The sequence below is a fragment of the Scatophagus argus genome, chromosome 8 (genome assembly GCF_020382885.2).
Source record: "Scatophagus argus isolate fScaArg1 chromosome 8, fScaArg1.pri, whole genome shotgun sequence".
NCBI classification, from domain to species: domain Eukaryota; kingdom Metazoa; phylum Chordata; class Actinopteri; family Scatophagidae; genus Scatophagus; species Scatophagus argus.
The window spans coordinates 20,135,693-20,155,024 of record NC_058500.1 but is presented as its reverse complement, the minus strand read 5'-3'; the positions used below and the strand labels follow the sequence as shown (position 1 = coordinate 20,155,024).

The 19,332-nt window shown below is 40.8% G+C and overlaps 2 protein-coding genes across 9 annotated transcripts; one reads left to right on the top strand and one right to left on the bottom strand.

Moving 5' to 3' along the window:
* The first annotated feature begins 47 nt into the window (after positions 1-47).
* csde1 (cold shock domain containing E1, RNA-binding) lies at positions 48-15,037 on the top strand. 8 transcript variants are annotated; one of them, XM_046397859.1, is made up of 23 exons: positions 48-196; positions 2,651-3,317; positions 4,269-4,534; positions 6,478-6,676; positions 6,801-6,967; positions 7,669-7,755; positions 8,148-8,245; positions 8,329-8,410; positions 8,584-8,712; positions 8,864-8,989; positions 9,118-9,333; positions 9,471-9,641; positions 9,737-9,901; positions 10,098-10,109; positions 10,335-10,352; positions 11,192-11,299; positions 11,554-11,732; positions 11,861-11,973; positions 12,078-12,197; positions 12,311-12,489; positions 12,651-12,814; positions 12,969-13,101; positions 13,539-15,037. In XM_046397859.1, the coding sequence occupies exons 3-23, from the start codon at positions 4,409-4,411 to the stop codon at positions 13,584-13,586; spliced, it is 2,640 nt and encodes an 879-aa protein (XP_046253815.1). In that variant the 5' UTR covers positions 48-196; positions 2,651-3,317; positions 4,269-4,408; the 3' UTR covers positions 13,587-15,037. The 8 variants fall into 8 exon arrangements, with proteins under 8 accessions (XP_046253815.1, XP_046253816.1, XP_046253812.1 ...); XM_046397860.1 differs by lacking the exon at positions 4,269-4,534; XM_046397856.1 differs by lacking the exons at positions 48-196; positions 2,651-3,317; positions 4,269-4,534 and having other exon boundaries at positions 6,801-6,910.
* rassf11 (Ras association domain family member 11) lies at positions 14,852-17,917 on the bottom strand. The gene is made up of 3 exons (XM_046397862.1): positions 17,848-17,917; positions 17,451-17,563; positions 14,852-17,360 (listed from the first exon to the last, which is right to left on the bottom strand). The coding sequence occupies exons 2-3, from the start codon at positions 17,551-17,553 to the stop codon at positions 16,057-16,059; spliced, it is 1,407 nt and encodes a 468-aa protein (XP_046253818.1). The 5' UTR covers positions 17,554-17,563; positions 17,848-17,917; the 3' UTR covers positions 14,852-16,056.
* Between the last annotated feature and the right edge of the window lie 1,415 nt (positions 17,918-19,332).

Sequence of the window (19,332 nt, the reverse complement as noted above, 5' to 3'; positions counted from 1 at the left end):
TTCACACCAGTGTATGCCCATACTCCCATAGGCCACTGCGAGGCAGATAGAAGTACTGAGAGTGGCCACTCTTTTTTTTAGGCTCTTTGGTTGTCAAGTAACGTTGTCAAGTATCGCGGTAGCCGTTTCCCTAATCACTACGTAATGTGCCGTGCTGCTTTTAGCGGCGCTGGTGACAGTGCTGAAAGCTGTTGGGGTGAGTTTTTATTAATTATCTTGTTTCATACCACGACTCGAACATTTGTTTGAAATGTGTTAGTAAGACATTTCATTTTTCCTATCTAGCGGGATTTGAGAATTGAACGAGTTATCCTGCGCTTAGTCATACGCAGAGCTTGGGCCTGGGTGGGGGCAGCCGTGTTTTTCCTCACCATAAATCACCAAGCAGTTCAACAACGTGCTAGCTAACTGTGGCCGCTATTAGCAGCTTAGCATAGTGAACGGCACGGCCTATCGACACTGTTAGCGGTTCAAATAAATATGTATTTCTAAAACTTGCCGTACTGTTAGCACTTGTATGACACTGTGGTGTGAAAGATCACCATAATGTCACTATAATAAACAACAGACGCGACAATAGATTTAATTGAGCATGAGCCTCCGATCGCTTGCGTAGCTTCTTTGTTGTCCCGTCCTCGTGTCGTTAGCTCGGATAACGCAGTCTTTCTGTGTATTGAGAGAATAAATTCCGTAACTGTCAGTTTATTTTGAGCTTCAGTAGCTGCAAGCGTACACATCATGTATATTTATTATTTAGCATAGTTTAGTCTCTGCTGAGGCAGTCACTTTCTTATTGACCATGCCAGACTGCTTTTGTCTTCTCAGTTAAATTTCTATCAAAATACACTGTGTCGCAGGGAAGTGCATAGTGTTACTTCGTTTTACAAAACGTGAAATTTATTGAAAAAAGTAATTTCCAAATTTGTCGCAACGCCCTATCGTTTTGTTCCAAATCCTAACAATGTTCCTAGCCAGTGTACACTCGTTTTAGAATGAACCACAAAATGTTAAAAGAGCATTTTTGGGGTGGCGCTTGGCGTGCTTGTCTGTGTGTACAAGACTGACATGATTGAACGATTACTTTCCGCGAACTTTCTGAGAAGAGGCTATTGTAACAACCAAATAAGATCAATATTGCGTAAACTATCTAAGTTATTAACGTGATGCGTAATGACACTTGAAAGTCGGAAACGTCCGGGTACACTGGCTGTTTACGACTTTAGCTTTAGCGAGATGCTAACCTGTCTGGTTCTGTTTGTCCACACAAGGTCATTAAGAGGATGAGATTTGGACTGTCAGTCTGTTACTGTGTATGTTATTTTGTTTGACAGCCAGCAAAACAGCAAAAACCAACTCGTCATAGTTGGCCACACGTTGTAGAGTTTGGTACATGTTGAAAATAAACTGGCTAGCCTAGATGTGACGTTTTCTGTAACGTTGCATGCCGCAACGTGTTGGATCAGGCCATTATATAGCGGTTCCAGCTGAGGATGGCGGATTGCTAGGAAGTCACATGGTTGATCCTGTCAGGGCGGTTGTTGTTCGGGCCCAGACCAGGGCAGCGCCGTCGTGTTAAAACTTGCGAGACGAATGACTTCTCTTTAGCGTGGGTTTATTAGCCGTTCTGTCGTAACCATACAGTCCGTATGGTTCCTACTCTGTGTTGTTTAATGATTACCGAGCTAAACTCACGAGAAAGTGCTGAAACGGCCAATCGGTGCTTGTAATTATGGGACCGAAGCCGAAAAAGGGAATCGGAAAAGCCATTCTTCTCCGGCGTTTTTTTCAGAGTCGTCTCCTAACCTTTAACCCACTTAACCAACTCATCTTGTAATAACTTACTTCTTTGTTTGTACTACCACTAGGCTGTACAGCTTTAATTCCTGTGGGTCCAGTATCCATTCAAGTGTTACAAACCAAATCACAAAAGTGCTTTCTGGTTTATGTGGATTTGACGTTAGGATCTGAATACCAGGGAAAGACCTTTATAATAAATAAATATAAACCCTACTCTAACTGTTAGGAATCTATTTGAGCCTTTTTTTACCACATTGTATTTTAACATTTCTGAGAACCATGTGCGATGGGGGTCATTGCAACATAGAATATACGGTATATCATGTGACCCGCATTGGCTCACCCAGCTTGTTTTCAAATTGGTGTATTTAGGTCAACAACATTCGGCTCTAACCTATCGATGGGAGATCAGTTGCTGAGTTTCTTTCTAAATTTAGCAAAATATACACACATGGTACACACTCAAACTGAATATCATGGACTGTGGATATAAACAAGGACTTGTTGATCCCCAGCTCTTGCCCAATAATCAGCTGCCTGGCATTGTGGGCTCTATCCAGAGGCATCTGAAGAAAACCTATTTTTATACTTGTGAGTGTGACAGCAAAGAATGTAGTGTTCTCAGATCTTAAAACCACTGGTCCTTGTTGTTGGTGGAAAAGAAAATGTGAATTTCCTCTAAGTTGACAGTTAAATTTCTCTGGTTCACTGCAGTGTCTTTCACCCCTTGGACTTTCTGTTGCGGTTGTATTAAATCAGTGATCCGTGCTGCTGTTGTTGCTGTTAGTCAACATAAGGTGAAGTCAAAGTCATCATTTCTCCTCATCTAACCAAATCTGCTTTTTCTCAACAGTATGAAGTGAAACGGAACTGAATTTTTGTACCATCCGCAACTGCTTCAAGTTCAGATCATAACAAAGAAACTGAAGATAAACCTTCCAAAATAAGCAAAGTTGCAACACTGAAGACACGTGGGGGGAAAAAAAGGATCACTTCAAGGTTTTAAAACACAAGAAGTAACCAAACCCTGAAACGACCAAAGAAGCACATTGGCCCAATTGAAACGCCGAAGAGAAGCAATCCAATGCCCAAGCATATTATGAGAAGACGTCAACTGATCTGAAACCAGAAGTTTGTGCCTACTCAACAGCTTTGACAAAGCACACGTCCCAACGCTGCTCCTAGCCCTCCTCATCCTCACCACACCACCGACTCACCACCGGGGTGTGGAGTGGGCTGCTATCTGCTAGTTTTTTTTTTCACCCCCATAGTACCCCCTGTCCTTCCTCCCCCCTACTCCAAACACTGTTTTCATAGTAATTTTTTTTAAGCAGTGTTATTGCACCTGCATTTGCCTTTTTTTTTTGAGTTAGACCCCCCCCCTTTTTTGCTTTATGCAACCATCTAGACCTTGTGCCAGAAACTTGTAAGAAGAGTGTGTGTTCAACTGTATGAGTGAAGAGATCTGCAGGAACTGCATGGTCACAGAGATCTGAGAATTGCAAATTCGCCGAATAAAGGTGGGTCTCAGTTGTAGTCCCCTCATCACACAAAACCTTTCATAGTGACAATCGTGCTTTTTAATTGTTTAGATACTGATTGAATCACTTAAATTGTCGTGTTTTGAATGATCCCACCACTCAGTATGTTGACAGTTGTTTCCTGTTATAGGTTTATGAATTTAGCTTTAAGAAATGCATACTGCTAGTTGGGTGGAATTCAGAAACTGTAATTGATAAATTCCCCGTTTGTACACATTACCCTAATATATACAGATGCACAAACAAAAGTTGTGTAAAACTTGTCATTCTGATTCAGTTTGACCAGCTACATAGATTATTGGACAGCAATATAGAGGTTTTCTTTTTAATGCCAAACACAAATAACAGTGCATTTGTCCTTTTTGTTTACTTTAACACATCAGACTTTGTCAAAAACAAGTACTATTTTTAAAATGAAACTGTCTGCATTTATGGCCTCATAAATTAGTTTTGAGTTCTCAACTTTTAAATGGCAGCATCTTTAGTGACTGAAACCGATGATTTCACAGATTGGAACACCTCCAAGAGAGAGGGTGATAACGGCTTTTTACACGATTGATTATTCCTGATATGGAATGGGTGCAATAAGTGATACTGAGGTGATGTTTTTTTTCCTATCACGTCAGTGACCTCTACATTGCCGCTTCTTAAAGATAATTCTTCCTAAAACTTCACTTAAGCCAGCTGAACTGAACCACTGCCACCTTCAAACAGTTAAACATTCAGTTCAGTTTTGAGAATGAATTGCCTTCCCACATGAAGCCCGCACCTTTTTCCTGTTCTGTCGTTTTTAAGTCATATCCTCCCTGAGTTTTGCCTTTTCTGGGGGAATCAAAGCCCACAGCTATTTTCCATTGTTTGTGACACTTGGCACACTGGCTGACTTATCTGCCTTACCCGTTATGTTTGTTCCTCTCTTCACCCTTGCAGACATCCAGCGGTGTATCATTTGGGTGGTTACATAAAAATCATACTTAACAGTCAAGCAAAAAAAAAAAAAAAAACACGTCAAACAAGTAATCAAGTTCAGCAAGTGCTCAAGCAAGTTTGGTCCGAGTTTATGGGAAAATATGGGCAGCCCCTGGAAAGGCTTTGTTGAGTTTACCTTGCCTGCGTCGCCACCCACCGCGTTTGTTAGCGCTGACCTGAGCAGCACATCCCCTGTCGGACTCAGCCTGTCTCCATATGGCCGATCCGTAAGTTCCACCTTCCCACCTCTTTTCTACGTGCCCCACCCCATCGAACACCCATCCACCCACCTTGCCCTGCATCTCTCTGCTGTGAATGGCCTAGCCTCTTTCATCCTTTTTCGGGCTCCCGAGACTAGCCTCTCCTCAGTTGTTGTTGCAGGGTGAGGGATGTTCTGCTGATTAAAATGTAGAAATTTCTGAAGTCCCGAGAAACTTTTATTTTTCCCCTTTCCTCAGTTTTTATTTTGCGTCACAATCCAATAAAACCTTAGTTGGACCGTGAGACTTCAAATCATGTTGGATTACATTAATGCTAGTAATTAGTTTCACACAAATCAAGGCAGCACAACTATAAGCTAAACTACATGCCAGTTTGTCCCGAGTAAAAAAATACAACTGATAAATCTGTTAAGAGTAGCTTATTGTAATAGTGCAGTACAGGGCCTTAACGGAAGAGGCTGCTCTGGGATCCCACTCATAACCCATAACCCATCACAAACTCTGTCCACTGTAGATGCACTGCTATTTGAACTATCATTCGCCTTTTCTGATTCTCCATCTTCAGTAGTTTTATTTTACTTGCGTAACCTTTGTGATACTGCATTTAAACCACCTCCCCTTAACTGAATGCACAAAGAAATTGGTTGATCTTTTACATTTTTAGTTTGCCTTCTCTGAAGAGCCATACTTGTTCGAATGCTCTTAGATTGTGAACCACTCAGTGGAGCTGTTGATTCCTGTCGTGATTGTCATGATAATAGGTCGATTGTTATTGAATGGCCCTATGGTTTTCTGCTTTGGTGACAGAACTTTCTCACAGGGTTTCGTGATTGGTGGTGGTTGTGCTGAGATAAACTATAATAAAAGAGCATAGGAGATACACTAATGTGTATCAGTGTATTCTGACACCCTTAGTGTATTGTAGTGTGTATACTCGTACACTTGGTGTTCTGTGAAATCTGAAGATTGGCAAGGTCCGGAAAACAACTGGTTCCGCGTGATAATCAAACAACTTGTGATACCTGGAAAAGAGTAATTAAAAAAAACAAACAAAAAAAAGTTAAACGCTATGAATGATCTTTTTCAAAGCTGTTGCCTCCTCCTAACAGCATAACCAAGTCCTATCCCCAGTGTCAAAAATGGAAAGAGGCTCCTCTGAACCTCCAGTGGCTCGCAACACTGGCTCAGCCCCATCTACGTCTGCTGGTCCCGTCCCTATCCCCCGCTCATCCTCCATCTCTTGCCACCCTCACCCGGGAAATAAAAAACACAAGCGGACTCCCTTGTATCAGAGATCAGTAAGAGGGCATGTTAGGTGGTAGCCCCACTGACTGAACAGCTCTGTGAGCTGCTGTTGTGTTGTGAGGCTTTTGCTAACAGCATGGTTTGATGTTTTTTTTTTTTTTTTTTTGTTTTTTAATTATATTTTTGTGTCAAAAACCAGCAGGAGCTAGTGGCAGATTTTGATGATTTTTTTTCTTGAGATATTCCAGTATGATCAGTGGCTTGTAAAGGGAGGTAATGAGTTTTGGAATATGTTTCTGGCTAACCAGAATTGCATGGAATTCCGGCGATGTTTTGGTTGTGCTAAAATTCCTTGGCAGATTGAGTGAATTTTAGTTTTGAGTGCATGAAACCAGGAAGTGCCATACAGTGTGGTTGTTTATTTTTTTCCACTCAGTGGTATAATCCTGAAACCCTGAATACATATTATCAACATGTGCCCCCCGTTGATGACCCCAGAAGACTCTGACATAGCTTTACTATTGCTTTTTTTTTCCCCTCCCCACTTCCTCTGAAGTTTGCTCTACCAGCATGTTTGAAGTGTTTAAAGGTTTGCATCAAACATTGTTAAACTGCGACCTCCTTTTTTGTTTGTTTGTTTGTTTTGTCTGCTTCATTCATTCACTATTGGATAAATTTTAATACTTGCTTCTCCTCTTCCCCAGATGAGTTTTGACCCTGGTATGCTCCATAACAATGGACACACTGCATATGCCAATGGCACAGGTCCTGGCATTAGAGAGACTGGTGTGGTGGAGAAGCTCTTGACTTCTTACGGGTTCATCCAGTGCTCCGAACGCCAGGCTCGTCTCTTCTTCCACTGTTCCCAGTATAATGGCAACCTGCAGGATCTTAAGATAGGAGGTGAGAGGTCTTGGACCAGTGATAAAATTCACCCAAGCTACATCACTGAAACTAAAGTTGTTAAGTATAAGTTATTATTTCAAGTGTGTTAAGTGTTTTTTTTCTGCTGCCTGTCTCTCTGCAGATGATGTAGAGTTTGAGGTATCCTCTGACAGGCGCACTGGCAAGCCCATAGCAGTGAAGCTGCTAAAGATAAAGCCAGAGGTGCTGCCAGAGGAGCGCATCTCGGGCCAGGTGGGGCCAGACCTGCACGCCTATCCCTTTACTGTGCTGCATGGTTATATTCATCCAGTTAAGGAACACCATTTTATTTTTGGCTATGTCCTTGTCTGTCAACTTAACATCTATGTGGCCCTTTGCTTTTTGGGGGGATGTTGTTGTAAGTGCATTGTTAAAATCTGATTCCCCTTGAATCTCAAATCAAAATTAAAGGACGTCTTTCTTAAAGATTTACAGTACATTTGAATTTTGCTGCATTACTGCTGTGAGGAGTCAATGAGCCTGACTGCTGCGTCATTAAGTTGAGCTAAATGGGAGATATCAGAGCCGTGCTATGGCAGACTTTTGTGCTTTGCTTATGGCTCGTGTGCATTTGCTAAAATGCAAGTGATGCAACTGGTCGTGTAATGCAGAAACAAACTAAATCTAACTGTACGTGTGACTCTAAAGCTGTGCACTCGTACTGATTGATTCACTCACTAACTCGTTCATTGAGGTTACCAGCATGCCAGAGGACATTAAGTTTGCCTTAGGGTGCATACAGATTTCACACTAAAGCACAATGATGCACATGCAACTCCATTGACCTGTGGACAGTACACCACATTTGTGACACTTCATATAATTGTTACTTGTTGACATTTTTAATTTCAGCCATGGCATCCATCACATGAAATATTGTCATTGGATTTTTAATCACACTGAATATTTCACTTAGAATCGCCAAAGCAATGTGTTAATGGCCTCAACTTTCAATTTCCTCTTTTCTGCAGGTTGTCTCTGCAATCCCAGTGCACTTGGATGGAAAGTCTGCTCCTGGTCAGGTGCCCACTGGTAGTGTTTGTTATGAAAGAAATGGGGTAAGAACAGTGGCACAATTTACAGCATGCTTGATCAATGAAAGGCAGAGTGTTAATTAAACTAAAATTAACTCTTAAGAATTTTGAACAAATGGCACTTAATTACTTGTTCCACAATTGTGTGCATTTTGGTAAATTCGTACTTGATCTGCTTCCACGGTATGATTTATGCTAATGACTATCAGTTATATGAAATCCATATCCTGTGGAGAGCTGAGTCATGCATGTGTTCACTCAAGGCACACCAGGTAACTGTAACATCTTCAGCCTCCATCGCACACGGCTGTCTGCTCCTCACATATGTGCACACTCCTGCTTTATGGTTGGGATTGAGTGTGAAAAAGGTCTTAGGGTTTGTCTATGAGTACTGAACCTGGTGTGACTTTTCACAGGAAGTGTTCTACCTTACCTACACTCCTGATGACGTGGAGGGTAATATCCACCTGGACACAGGCGACAAAGTCAGCTTTTACATGGAGACCAACAAACAGTACGTCTTAACACCATGTCAGTATTGTCATTTTAATTTCCAGATTGCACTAGAATTTTAAATTTACTGCTTTTGTGTTTCAGTACTGGTGCAGTCAGTGCTCGTAATATTCAACTTGTGAAGAAAAAGCAAATGAGGTGCCAGGGTGTGGTGTGTGCTACAAAGGTAAGGTCCCTGATCTCATTACATTCACCTGTCTTAATTTAGCAAATTAGACCCAAACAAACCAACCCACTTTAGATACAATGTGAGGTAATGCTAATTATATCCTTGAAGTAACCCATGGAACTTGAACAACATTTCATGTGCGTATTATGTTGAATTGTTTTGTCTTTCAGGAGGCATTTGGTTTCATTGAGAGGGCAGATGTGGTGAAGGAAATCTTCTTTCACTACAGCGAGTTTAAGGGTGATCTGGAGGCTCTACAGGCTGGTGATGATGTCGAGTTCACGATCAAAGACAGAAATGTAGGTTTTAAGCTTTTCAACTCCGCCATCTAGAAATTCTTGTGTAGTTTTTGAACTTTGGATAGATCCCACTTTTACCTATAACTCTGTACTGACCCAACTGAGTATGTGTTATATTACATTGTTTACATTTTGTGCTCTTTGGCAACAGGGTAAAGAAGTAGCCACAGATGTGAGGCTGCTCCCCCAAGGAACAGTCATCTTTGAGGATATCAGCATTGAGCAGTTTGAAGGCACCGTTGTCAAGGTCATTCCCAAGGTTCCCACCAAAAACCAGGCAAGCATATTACAAGTGTGACAAGTTCTAATTTATCAGAGGATGCCTTAGCTGTAAAAGCAAACCGAGAACTGTGACCCAGAACGTAACAAGCAACTTTGGCAAATCTTTCCTTCCTGCTTCCGCAGAACGACCCTCTACCAGGTCGTATCAGTGCTCGGATTGGTTTTACTGAGAAGGAACTGCCATTTGGCGAGAAGGACACAAAGTCTAAGGTGACCCTGTTGGAGGGAGATCACATACAGTTCAACATCTCAACTGACCGCAGAGATAAGCTGGAGCGGGCTACCAACATTGACATCCTCCCAGACACCTTCAACTTTACCAAGGAAACCCGTGAAATGGTGGGAGTTAACTTAATATTATGTAATGCATCATTGTACAGGTGGAAGAAATGTCTGATTGGAAAGGACTGCCACATTTATTGAAGTGAAGAGAACACCTTTTCGCAGACAGTAACTGTCACCCATTCTTTTTCTAGGGGGTGATTGCAGCCATACGTGATGGCTTTGGCTTCATTAAGTGTGTGGATCGGGATGCCAGGATGTTTTTTCACTTCAGTGAAGTTCTAGAGGAGAGCCAACTGCACATCTCTGATGAAGTGGAGTTCACTGTTGTGCCTGTAGGTCCTGTTTCTAAGCTTTTCACAAAAGTACGTCTGGTATTATTACTTAATCAGGGACATTCTATTTATTTATTTATTTTTTGATAATATCAAACTAAAAGTAAACGTCTCACTGTTGCCAGGATATGCTGTCAGCTCAGAGAAACCATGCTGTGCGCATCAAGAAGCTGCCCAAGGGCACAGTGTCCTTCCATACACAGTCTGAGCAGCGCTTTGTAGGTGTCGTGGACAAGGAAGTTGTGGCAACCCCCAACAAGAATGCCAGTCCCACCAAGAGCAAGGAGAAGGTACCACAGTGCACAATTATGACAGATATTCATGAAAATACTCCTAGTACACAAAAAAATAAAAAAAACAGTAGTCTCATAATCCACAGCCCCTCCATATTATCTACTTCTCTGCCCAGTTTTTGTTTTAGTTCTAATTTTCCTCTTTGCTTTCTCCTCCAATGACTTCGTCCTGGTTATGCTCCTTGTTGGTTAGAAAAAAGACAAGGTAGGACTTAGACCTCCTGCATGAAGCAATATGAGTAAAGTCTAACAAATAAATAAATAATTCATTAATATAAAGTTAAGAGTTAATTACTTAATTCCTAAAACTTAGATAAATAATTTTATAAGTCAACCACTGATAAATAATACAGTGATAGATAACTGTTTTTATAAGTGTCCTGTTGATAAGCCCTGCTGTTTAATGGATGTCTGTCTCATTTTTTTTAAGGGTAAAGTTGTAGAAAAGGTTAGTCTTTACAGGCCTCCAGCCCACTGATTGCTTTAATGCCTTCATTTGACAGCATGATATTTGGTCACCAATTAACCTTTAGAAACATGGACTCTTAGTATCAATAATTCAGTGCGTTGTAGGGCTGCACAATTGATGTAAAAGCACTAGTCCCAGTCACTCCTATGGTTGTCTGGGAGAAGTCTTCAGTAATATCATCATTTATTGGAATCATTTTCTTTTGGTCCTTCCTAAACAACACCTGAATTAGTCGTTCAGTCAACCTTTCTGTGGTCTCGTTAGTCTTGGGTCCTTGTTTGGAATTTAGGTTTAAGATTGTTTTGAATGTAAAAACATTTATCAGCTGTTACAGTAAGTAAATTGACAACAAGACCAAAACAATAGATTTAGCATAAGAATCTTTTCTCTGATCAAGCCTGCTTATCTTAATTTGTAGACTATATTTTTAATACTTTTGTTTTTGTTAAATACCTTGTGTACTGTGAGGCAATTACTGTAAATGAATCATCTGACTATTGAACTGTTGAAACTACAAAGTTGAGGCTAATTATGCAGCCCTACATTGTAGGCTGTATCTTAGAGCTGTTGCAGTAGATTATGCTAATGCTAACCAACTAGACTGCTACAGAATGATGTATTGCACACGTGCTTGTGTAGGTCATCTGCACACCACCATCTAATACACTCTTACATCATCTGAATCAGATGATACATTGGTAGCTTTTCACCACTTTTGTTGAGAGATGCCTTATTGATAAAGGCCTTGGCTGTGGTCGGGTGGATCAACCACTGGTGATGGAGAACATTTTGGATTGAACTTGTTGCACTCTTTGTAGGAAGCAGAGGAGGGAGTTATTGCATACGAAGACTGCGGAGTAAAGCTCACCTTGCCATACCATGTCAAGGACCTGGAAGGAGGGGGTCACCCACAGGTTGGAGACAAGGTATCAGAGTGACAAAGCACTCAGTAGTTTTGCTTGGGAATTATAAGTACTTTTGTGTTGAAATAAGGAACCAAACCATTGCAGACACTGCTGAACAAGGTGGCAATGCGAGGTCTGCTCACTGTAAGTGCAGCCAATATAGGACACCATTTGTAGCTGTTTGTATTGATTTAGTTGCTTTAAACTTGGATGATTATTATTATTATCATTATCATTGTCTTTCCCTTGTGTATGACGTTATGTTCATGGTTTAGGTGGAGTTCTCCATCAGTGAAGTGAAGCGAACTGGCCAGCAGAGTGCAGTCTCCATCAGGATCCTCAACCGCAATGCCTCCAACACCAAGAGACTGCACGGATTTGTTGCCACACTGAAGGACAACTTTGGATTCATTGAGACAGCAAATCATGACCAGGAGATTTTCTTTCATTACAGGTAAAGGTCCAAGTTTCAAGTTGCCTCTTGGATGAGTTTGCTGTCAATTCATTTTCTAAATCGGCAGCAGTGGACTGCGGTCTGCGAATTCGCATCCAAGTCTCGGTGTGTATCTGATTTCTCCTCAGTGAAATGTGTGGAGACTTGGAGAACTTGGAGCTGGGTGACACTGTGGAGTACACTCTCTCTAAGGGAAAAGGGAACAAAGTCAGTGCTGAAAAGGTTACCAAAGTGGCTGCAGGTACGAGGAGTTTAATTTGGATTATTCATATTAATGACATGGCAGAATATAAATGGGAGTACCTATAGATTCAAGATGTGTGAAATCCACCATTTTCTACTTAGTCAGTGGCATTGGTGAGGATGTTGGTGCAACAGTGATGATGGGAAAAGTCATCCGTCCCTTACGAAGCGTGGACCCCTCCCAGACAGAATATCAAGGGCTTATTGAAATCACAGAAGAAGGTTGGTCTCAAATGATAGAACCTAGTGTTCACACACATGTGTGTGTGTATTTAATTTTTTACACTTTGAAATTTAACAATATGTTAACCCTCCTCCCTTTGTGGTTGTTTCAGGTGGAGGTAAAGGCCCAAATTATCCCTTTGGAATCATGAGTATGATAAACAAGGCAGATTGCCTGCAGAAAGGAGAACTTGTTAAGTTCCAGGTTTGCACAGTCACCCAAACTGGACAGAAGATGGCCTGTAATGTGGTCCCTCAGCGCAGAGCGGTGGTGGAGTGTGTCAAAGACCAGGTAGTGATCAGTCATTCATCTTCATTAGTTCTCATTGCATCACCTTTTATGAGAAACCTCAGTGTTGAAATTATCTTTACTATAGCAGAGAGTATGCTGGAATGAATTACAATACAGTACAATACAATTTTGAATCCTGAAGGTTTTTTTGTTGCTTCTAGTTTGGCTTCATTACATATGAAGTTGGTGAGAGCAAAAAGCTGTTCTTCCATGTAAAAGAAGTGCAAGATGGTCTGGAGCTCCAGACCGGGGATGAAGTGGAGTTCTCGGTTGTCCTCAATCAACGCACAGGAAAATGTAGTGCCTGCAACGTACGCAGAGTCAGGTAAGAACTCTGGCAGTTAATGAACTTGGTTTACATTTTGGTTCATTTAGAATTTTCACCAAAACGTATTGGTAATAAAACGGTACGTTCGCTGACATTTTCAAGTGTCATAAACGTGACATTAGTTATTTTCATAATGTGCCTAATGTTGCAGTGAGGGGCCTAAACCAGTGGTGACTCCGCGTCCCGATCGTCTGGTCAACCGATTGAAGAGCATCACTCTTGACGACGCCAGTGCTCCTCGCCTGGTCATTGTAAGACAGCCCCGTGGTCCCGACAATTCAAAGGTACAACCAAGCCTGTGATATTGCCATGTTTTGTCTGTATTATAACAAAGCTGATGTTCTTTGACCTTACATGTAATTCTAGTAAAATCAAACCGTTTTTTCTTTACAATATACATTAAATATTGAAAATATAACATCTTCAATAATAGCAACTTCATCGGCACATAAACTGGAAAGCAGGACCACTGACCAAATTAGCTGAGTTATATTCTGTATATGCAGATTAAAGTACCTGGGGAAAAATCAAGGCACTTAGTCTCATTAACACAAACAATATGCAGACTCACACACTGATGTTCAACAATGTAGTGTCAATAAAACAATAGTGTCTGATCCAACCAGTGAGACTGATACTCAACTATATTACCATTACCATTTATACTACTTTGCTTTTTATGTAAGCTGCAAAAATAATTTTTTCATCCTCTCCTGTACAGGGCTTCAGTGTGGAGCGCAAGACTCGCCAGCCCGGTGTCATTGACTGAGCAATACAGAGCCCGCCCTGTTAAGTGTTGGTGGGATGCTGTCCCAAAGGGCAACAGAAGGGGATAAGGGAATTTGATTTAACACATGCTTGTACACAAACTCATACATAAAACATGCTCACACATACAGTAATCGGCATGTGTAATCTTTATCCCCATCTATACCTGCGAGGGAACTTTTCTTATTCCACAGTTTCCTGCCTCCCATGTATGATGTACTTGATACAGAGTTCCACACTGATGGGATCCGAGTGTGTGCGTGTGTGTGCCGTATCTTAGACGTCATTATAATGTGTAACCAGAGGTATTTGTTTCTGAGGGTTTCGTCCCTCTAAATCAGAGTGATGACTGTGTGGCTGTCTATGTCCCGACCTTTTCAGTCTGCTTTATCTGGAATTCTGCACCTGTAATCTGTCCAGTAGTTTGCCTGGGTGAATGAGTATGACTGTTGGCATGTTTTTGAGCATCTGCTCCATATTTTTTTTCTCATATTTTTGCTCCTTTACCCCTGGAAACTGAAAATGGGTTCATTGTAAAGTTTCCACTACTGTATGCTTTCCTACAAGACGCATAAAGCAAAGCAAAGTTCCCTCCATAAGGAGGATCATATTTCTCATATGTGCGAGCTTAAACTGAGGATTCTTCTCTGCTCGTTTTTTTGAGCAGTTTTAAAATGCTTTATTGAAGAGCTGACGTGAAAGCATGGTGTGTATGTGTGATGTATGTGAATGTCAAAGTAGTTCATCTAAGGGGATTTACATGTACCAATCTGGAGCCTTTAGATACCTTTTTGGTATTCACATGCTCCACTTAAGCAATTTTCCCCAGGTGCAGAATTCCTTGTGGCATCTTATATCTGCAGTTCTTTTATACTATTTTTTTTGTTTGTTTGTTTTTCTTTCTTGCACATATTTTTGCTTTTTTTCATTGAAACTCAATCTGCTAATATTGAATTAAGAATAAGGTGCCTAAAAACAAGCAAAACGAGACTAAGAAAAAACAAAAAATTAGATGTATCCTCTGGTCCCAGCCAACCACCAAAATATTCAGAACAATCTTAGGGTGGCTTTCTTCTCTCGTAGAAATAATACTGATATGCATCCCAAACCTGTGGGTTGATCTATACTGTATGTAATGTGTGCTTTTTTTTCTTAGTGAAAGTTCAAACTTCAGATATAATGAAACAAATTTAACTTAAAGAAGGAGAAAGGTAAAGTAATAGAAACTCAGTCTAAAAAAAAAAAAAAGAAAAGCATTTAAGAATCAGAATCAGTTATTGTGCTCTTGAGACATGGTGGGTGAGCTGTTGTGCCTCTGCGCATTAAGTTACAGTCAAAATTAATTTCAACTTTGGAAATGACCAGGTTTCAGTTGAACCACATACAGAGGTTCTCATGTACTTTTGTTAATGGTCTTGAATGAAACGATTAAAAGTTTTATGAAAATCCTGAGCTGTTTTGTAATTGTATTTTATTTCAGAAAAAGGCAGCAAGTCTCCTTTATTTAAGACTGAATAAAATATCTTCAGATCATACAGTATCTATGAATACAGTTCTGTTGTGAAGACCATGCAAAGGTACATATGCGTAGAGGAGTGCTCCACAGGGAAACATTTAATAATGAGGGCCTTCAGCAGAATATACAAAATCTCCAGAGATGAAGCTCATGCAAAGCCTGTGGTCCAGTCCCACTCCTTCAAGATAAACGCTGGCATCAGCTCTCCTGGGCTGAACAGTTGCATTATTTGAGTTGCAGAGAACAGTGACATGCATTTTCCAGTCCATAATTTTCTCGAGGCCAATTCCTTGCTTGCATCCTGAGAGACAGCACAGTCTTTCAACTAAAAGCTGTCTTCAAGACGAAAATTATTTTCTAATTTATAAGAAGCAGTCTGTGATACACTCAATTGATTTTCCTCCTCTGATTTTTTTTTTCCTCATCCAATATAGTATTTACAATGTATCTATATATATTTATATATAGAATTCAATATATTTTAGTGCAAATGTTGAATACTTGGTGCACAATGGCAAATAATTCTACCTGCAGATATTTAACGTGAAGGTAAAGTTTGCAACTCTTCGTTCACTGTCAGTTAATTTAAAATGTCCTGTAGACTGACTGTTGTTTCAAAACATTTTAAGGAATTAAATTATGGAAGGTCTTGTGTAAGGGAATTTGAGTTTGACTTAAGCTGATCTGCACTGTTACCTCAATGAGATTCAAAATGGCTCACTTATATTAAACACTAGGGGCCACAGTAAATGACTAAAACAATGTTGGACTGGGTGAACCATGGTGCTTGTTGCTTCATCCTTAAAACATAAGAGCAGTAATTATTGGATACAAATAAGTTAAACCAGGAGTATCGGTGTCATGCATTTTGAAGAATGTAATGATCACAACTGGTGCACATGAAGTATTCATAGTATTTATTGTCTTTGTATATGTGATGTCTGTTAATTTGACCCTAAACCTTGGTACTACCCAGATATATAGTGAGCTCAGAGCGGTGAATCACCCTTTTTTTAGTCTGTGATTGATTGTTTTGAGCTTCAGACCAGCGTGCCCACCACTCCCTCAGCTCCGTGGGCCCTGTGGGCCTTCTCTCCTTTATCTGGCTGGGTGGAACTAGAGCATGAGGAGAGTTTAAGTCCTCTCTGGGCGGGTACTTCCTGCTGATAGGATCAGATTGTCCCCACTCCTTAGTTGAAACAGCTGAAATCCCAGTGGCAGTTTTTGCATCACGTTTTGAAACCATCTCTGAATCCTCTTGAACAACAATTTGAGTGGCAAAGAAATCAAGCCCCTGCATTTTGTGTCTGTACTCCTCTAATTTTGTCTTGCAATCCACAGCCTTCTCCTTCATCTGAAGGAACTGATGTTGCAAATCCTTCTCGTGACCGTCCTCTGCCTTTAATTCATTCTCCCAAAACTTGATTTGCTCCATCTCCTCTTCAGCCATTCTTTGCTGGGCTTCCTGCTCAGCTCTTTTTGCTCTCTGTTTTTCCTCAAGCTCAAATATCTGTTTGTCTATATATGCTATCTGGGCCTGTAAATCCTGCAAACAACCGAGCTGACATATTATGGTTTCTCTTAGAGTATTTTTTTCATCCTCAACTGCAGCACAGTGTGAACTGAACAGGTCATCAGATTTTGCCTCTGGAGTTTTCTTGGAGTGTTTGCTTTCTTTACCCCTATTCTGGCTTCCCATGCAACAGGATGTCTGATGATCCAAGTCTGACATTAAACTTTTGTGACCCCTGACTTTGCTCCTACTATTTCTGCCTGAGTCATCTTTGTCAACAGTAAGAGAAACGTCCAAAGAGGTACGGTTCCTTTTATCCGTCTTCTTGCTGCTTTCCTTATCACAGGCAGTACTATAGACCTTGCCTTTACCCAGACTCTCCAGCCATTCCCAGGCCTCTTCCATGAGTGTCAGAGACTTTCTTTTAGGCCTTTTCAAGTCCTCTTGTTCTTGTCTTAGACAGGATAACGGGGGCAAGCTTCGACGATGCGAACTTAGTGACCCGCTGCCCCGCCGCATTCTGGCGCCTGCATCTTTTCTTCTCAGTGGTGGGCAGGGCTGGTATCTGCCAACGTTGGTCCTGCTCATTTCATCCCAGACTGAGGGTCCGTTGTGGAAAAGTGTCAGTTGGACCTCCCTGGCCTGCTCGCCATACTTCTCAAGAGTTTCCAGAAGACGTTCTTTTGGCGTCATGCACCTCTCAAAGTCTTTAAAAGTCTCCCGTAGCGTGTAGCGTCCAGGTTGTCCTAGAGATACAGATAGCAGTGTGGTCGTCAGCTTAGTCAACATGTTGGAATATAAATCTTACTATTATGAAGATCCGCAGACACACATACCAAGGGCTTGGGCCAAAGCTATAACCACTTCTTGGCATGTTGTCTCCTCTGTAACTCCACATACCACACGCTGGATCCCGTCCACAGACACCTTCACCTCCATTGTGCCCAGTCTGTGATTTGAAAAGGACATTGAAGTGTAGTCAGTGTGTGACACATCGTGAAGGGCTCACTCCTCTGTCAAAGGAAGTGGTGGAGACACTCTATGACCCCCCCCAATTACATTCATCAGTAATCTGTCTGTCCATAATGTGTTGGTCAAGCTTGTGGGCAGTTTAAAGCAATTTGGAATGTTTACAGTGACCCCCATAATACTGAAAATAAATGATCACAAAACAGTTTTAATAAAGGCCCTAATAAAATAAACATCAATGCCAAAATATCAGAAGGACCTTACCTTTTTGTCCTGTCTGTAGTACAGATGGTCAGACTTCTCTGCTCTGGGGCAAAGGGTTCTGTTTGGGAGGAATACTTGAGCAATTAAGACCAATTAAGTTTCTTGAAGGCATAACTAGAGGACAGTTTATGATCCCACCCATCTAACATAGTTTCCACCCCCCCCCCCCCCAAAAAAAAACAAAACAGAATTCCTCTGTTTATATGAAATTGTTCAGACAGAAACAGACAATAATTTGAAATGGAAAACATTTTATTTTCAGTACTGAAGTGGTATGAAATACATAGCTAGAAAAAAGGATCTATGTTATCAGTCAGTGCTTAAGAAGACTGAGGTCAGGTATGTGTTTTAAGGACATGTGTGCTAATTGTGTATTGTGAAGTTTTATGAAATCGTGTCTGAAAACAAACAGGTCCAGTATGCTTGTGTATTCACCACGTATTCACCAGCGATTACGTGTTTTTTGCTGTTTAGAAATCTGGGTGTTCCTCCTTATCTTTCTAACAGGAAGGGTGATTAGAGTCCAGACAGAACATGTAAACTAGTCATTCCTCACTGAGCACATTGAGGATAGTCAGTCATAGTCATCACTGAACATGACACCAGTGATATTCAATACCAAACAAAACACTGCTAGATGAAACCAACTTGAATCATTTATATATTAGAAATGTATAAATGGAGATGATTTGCTTCAGTGCTCACAGCTTCAGTGTTCATTTGACCCCTATTTTACTGCTTCTCCTATGGAATGTGAAATTAATTTGAAATCACTAGAGAAGTGAAAACCATAGGAAACATCCAAATACAAACAAACAACCCTGAGACTAGAAACCGGTCAGGAGAGCACCTGTTATAATTTTGCAGTGTCTGACAGTCTGGATGATGATGATAGGTGTAATATGAGAAGGGGAAACTTGGACTCTGTGCTCCTGCTTGCCTCTGTAAAACACATGTCCAACTGCTGCTAATCTCTCAGGTCCAGGGTGAGGAACAGTCAGACCTATTGAAACCACAAAAAAGAAATTCTTTAAGAAGCGTCCGTTCCTGTCGGGCTGTGCATTTGTTACCACTTGCCTTTAATAGTTTGCCCTTCAAGTTCACATTCATGCTGTAACGAAAACCAGACGTGCAGAATTAAAAATTCTCACACAAAGACGAGATGTTCAACCTCAAACTTGCAGTTATTAACGTCAGATCATTTGAGATGATCAACTGAAGATTGTAACCGCAATTTATTTGCAGGAACTTTATTCCATTTCTTCGTTTTCAAAATACTTTCATTGAGAACATGCTGTTCAAAAGCACAACAGCTGAAACATGATAATAGTGTGGATTCTCATGTAACAAGTTATGAAATGCAGCCTATGAAATGGATTATCATTTACAAGATGCCCTGTTTCACCAGCAGCTTTGCAGAACTTAAAGAATTCTGTCTGGAATTTATATTTCTAATGGTAAATCTGACTGACTGCTCATTTCTAA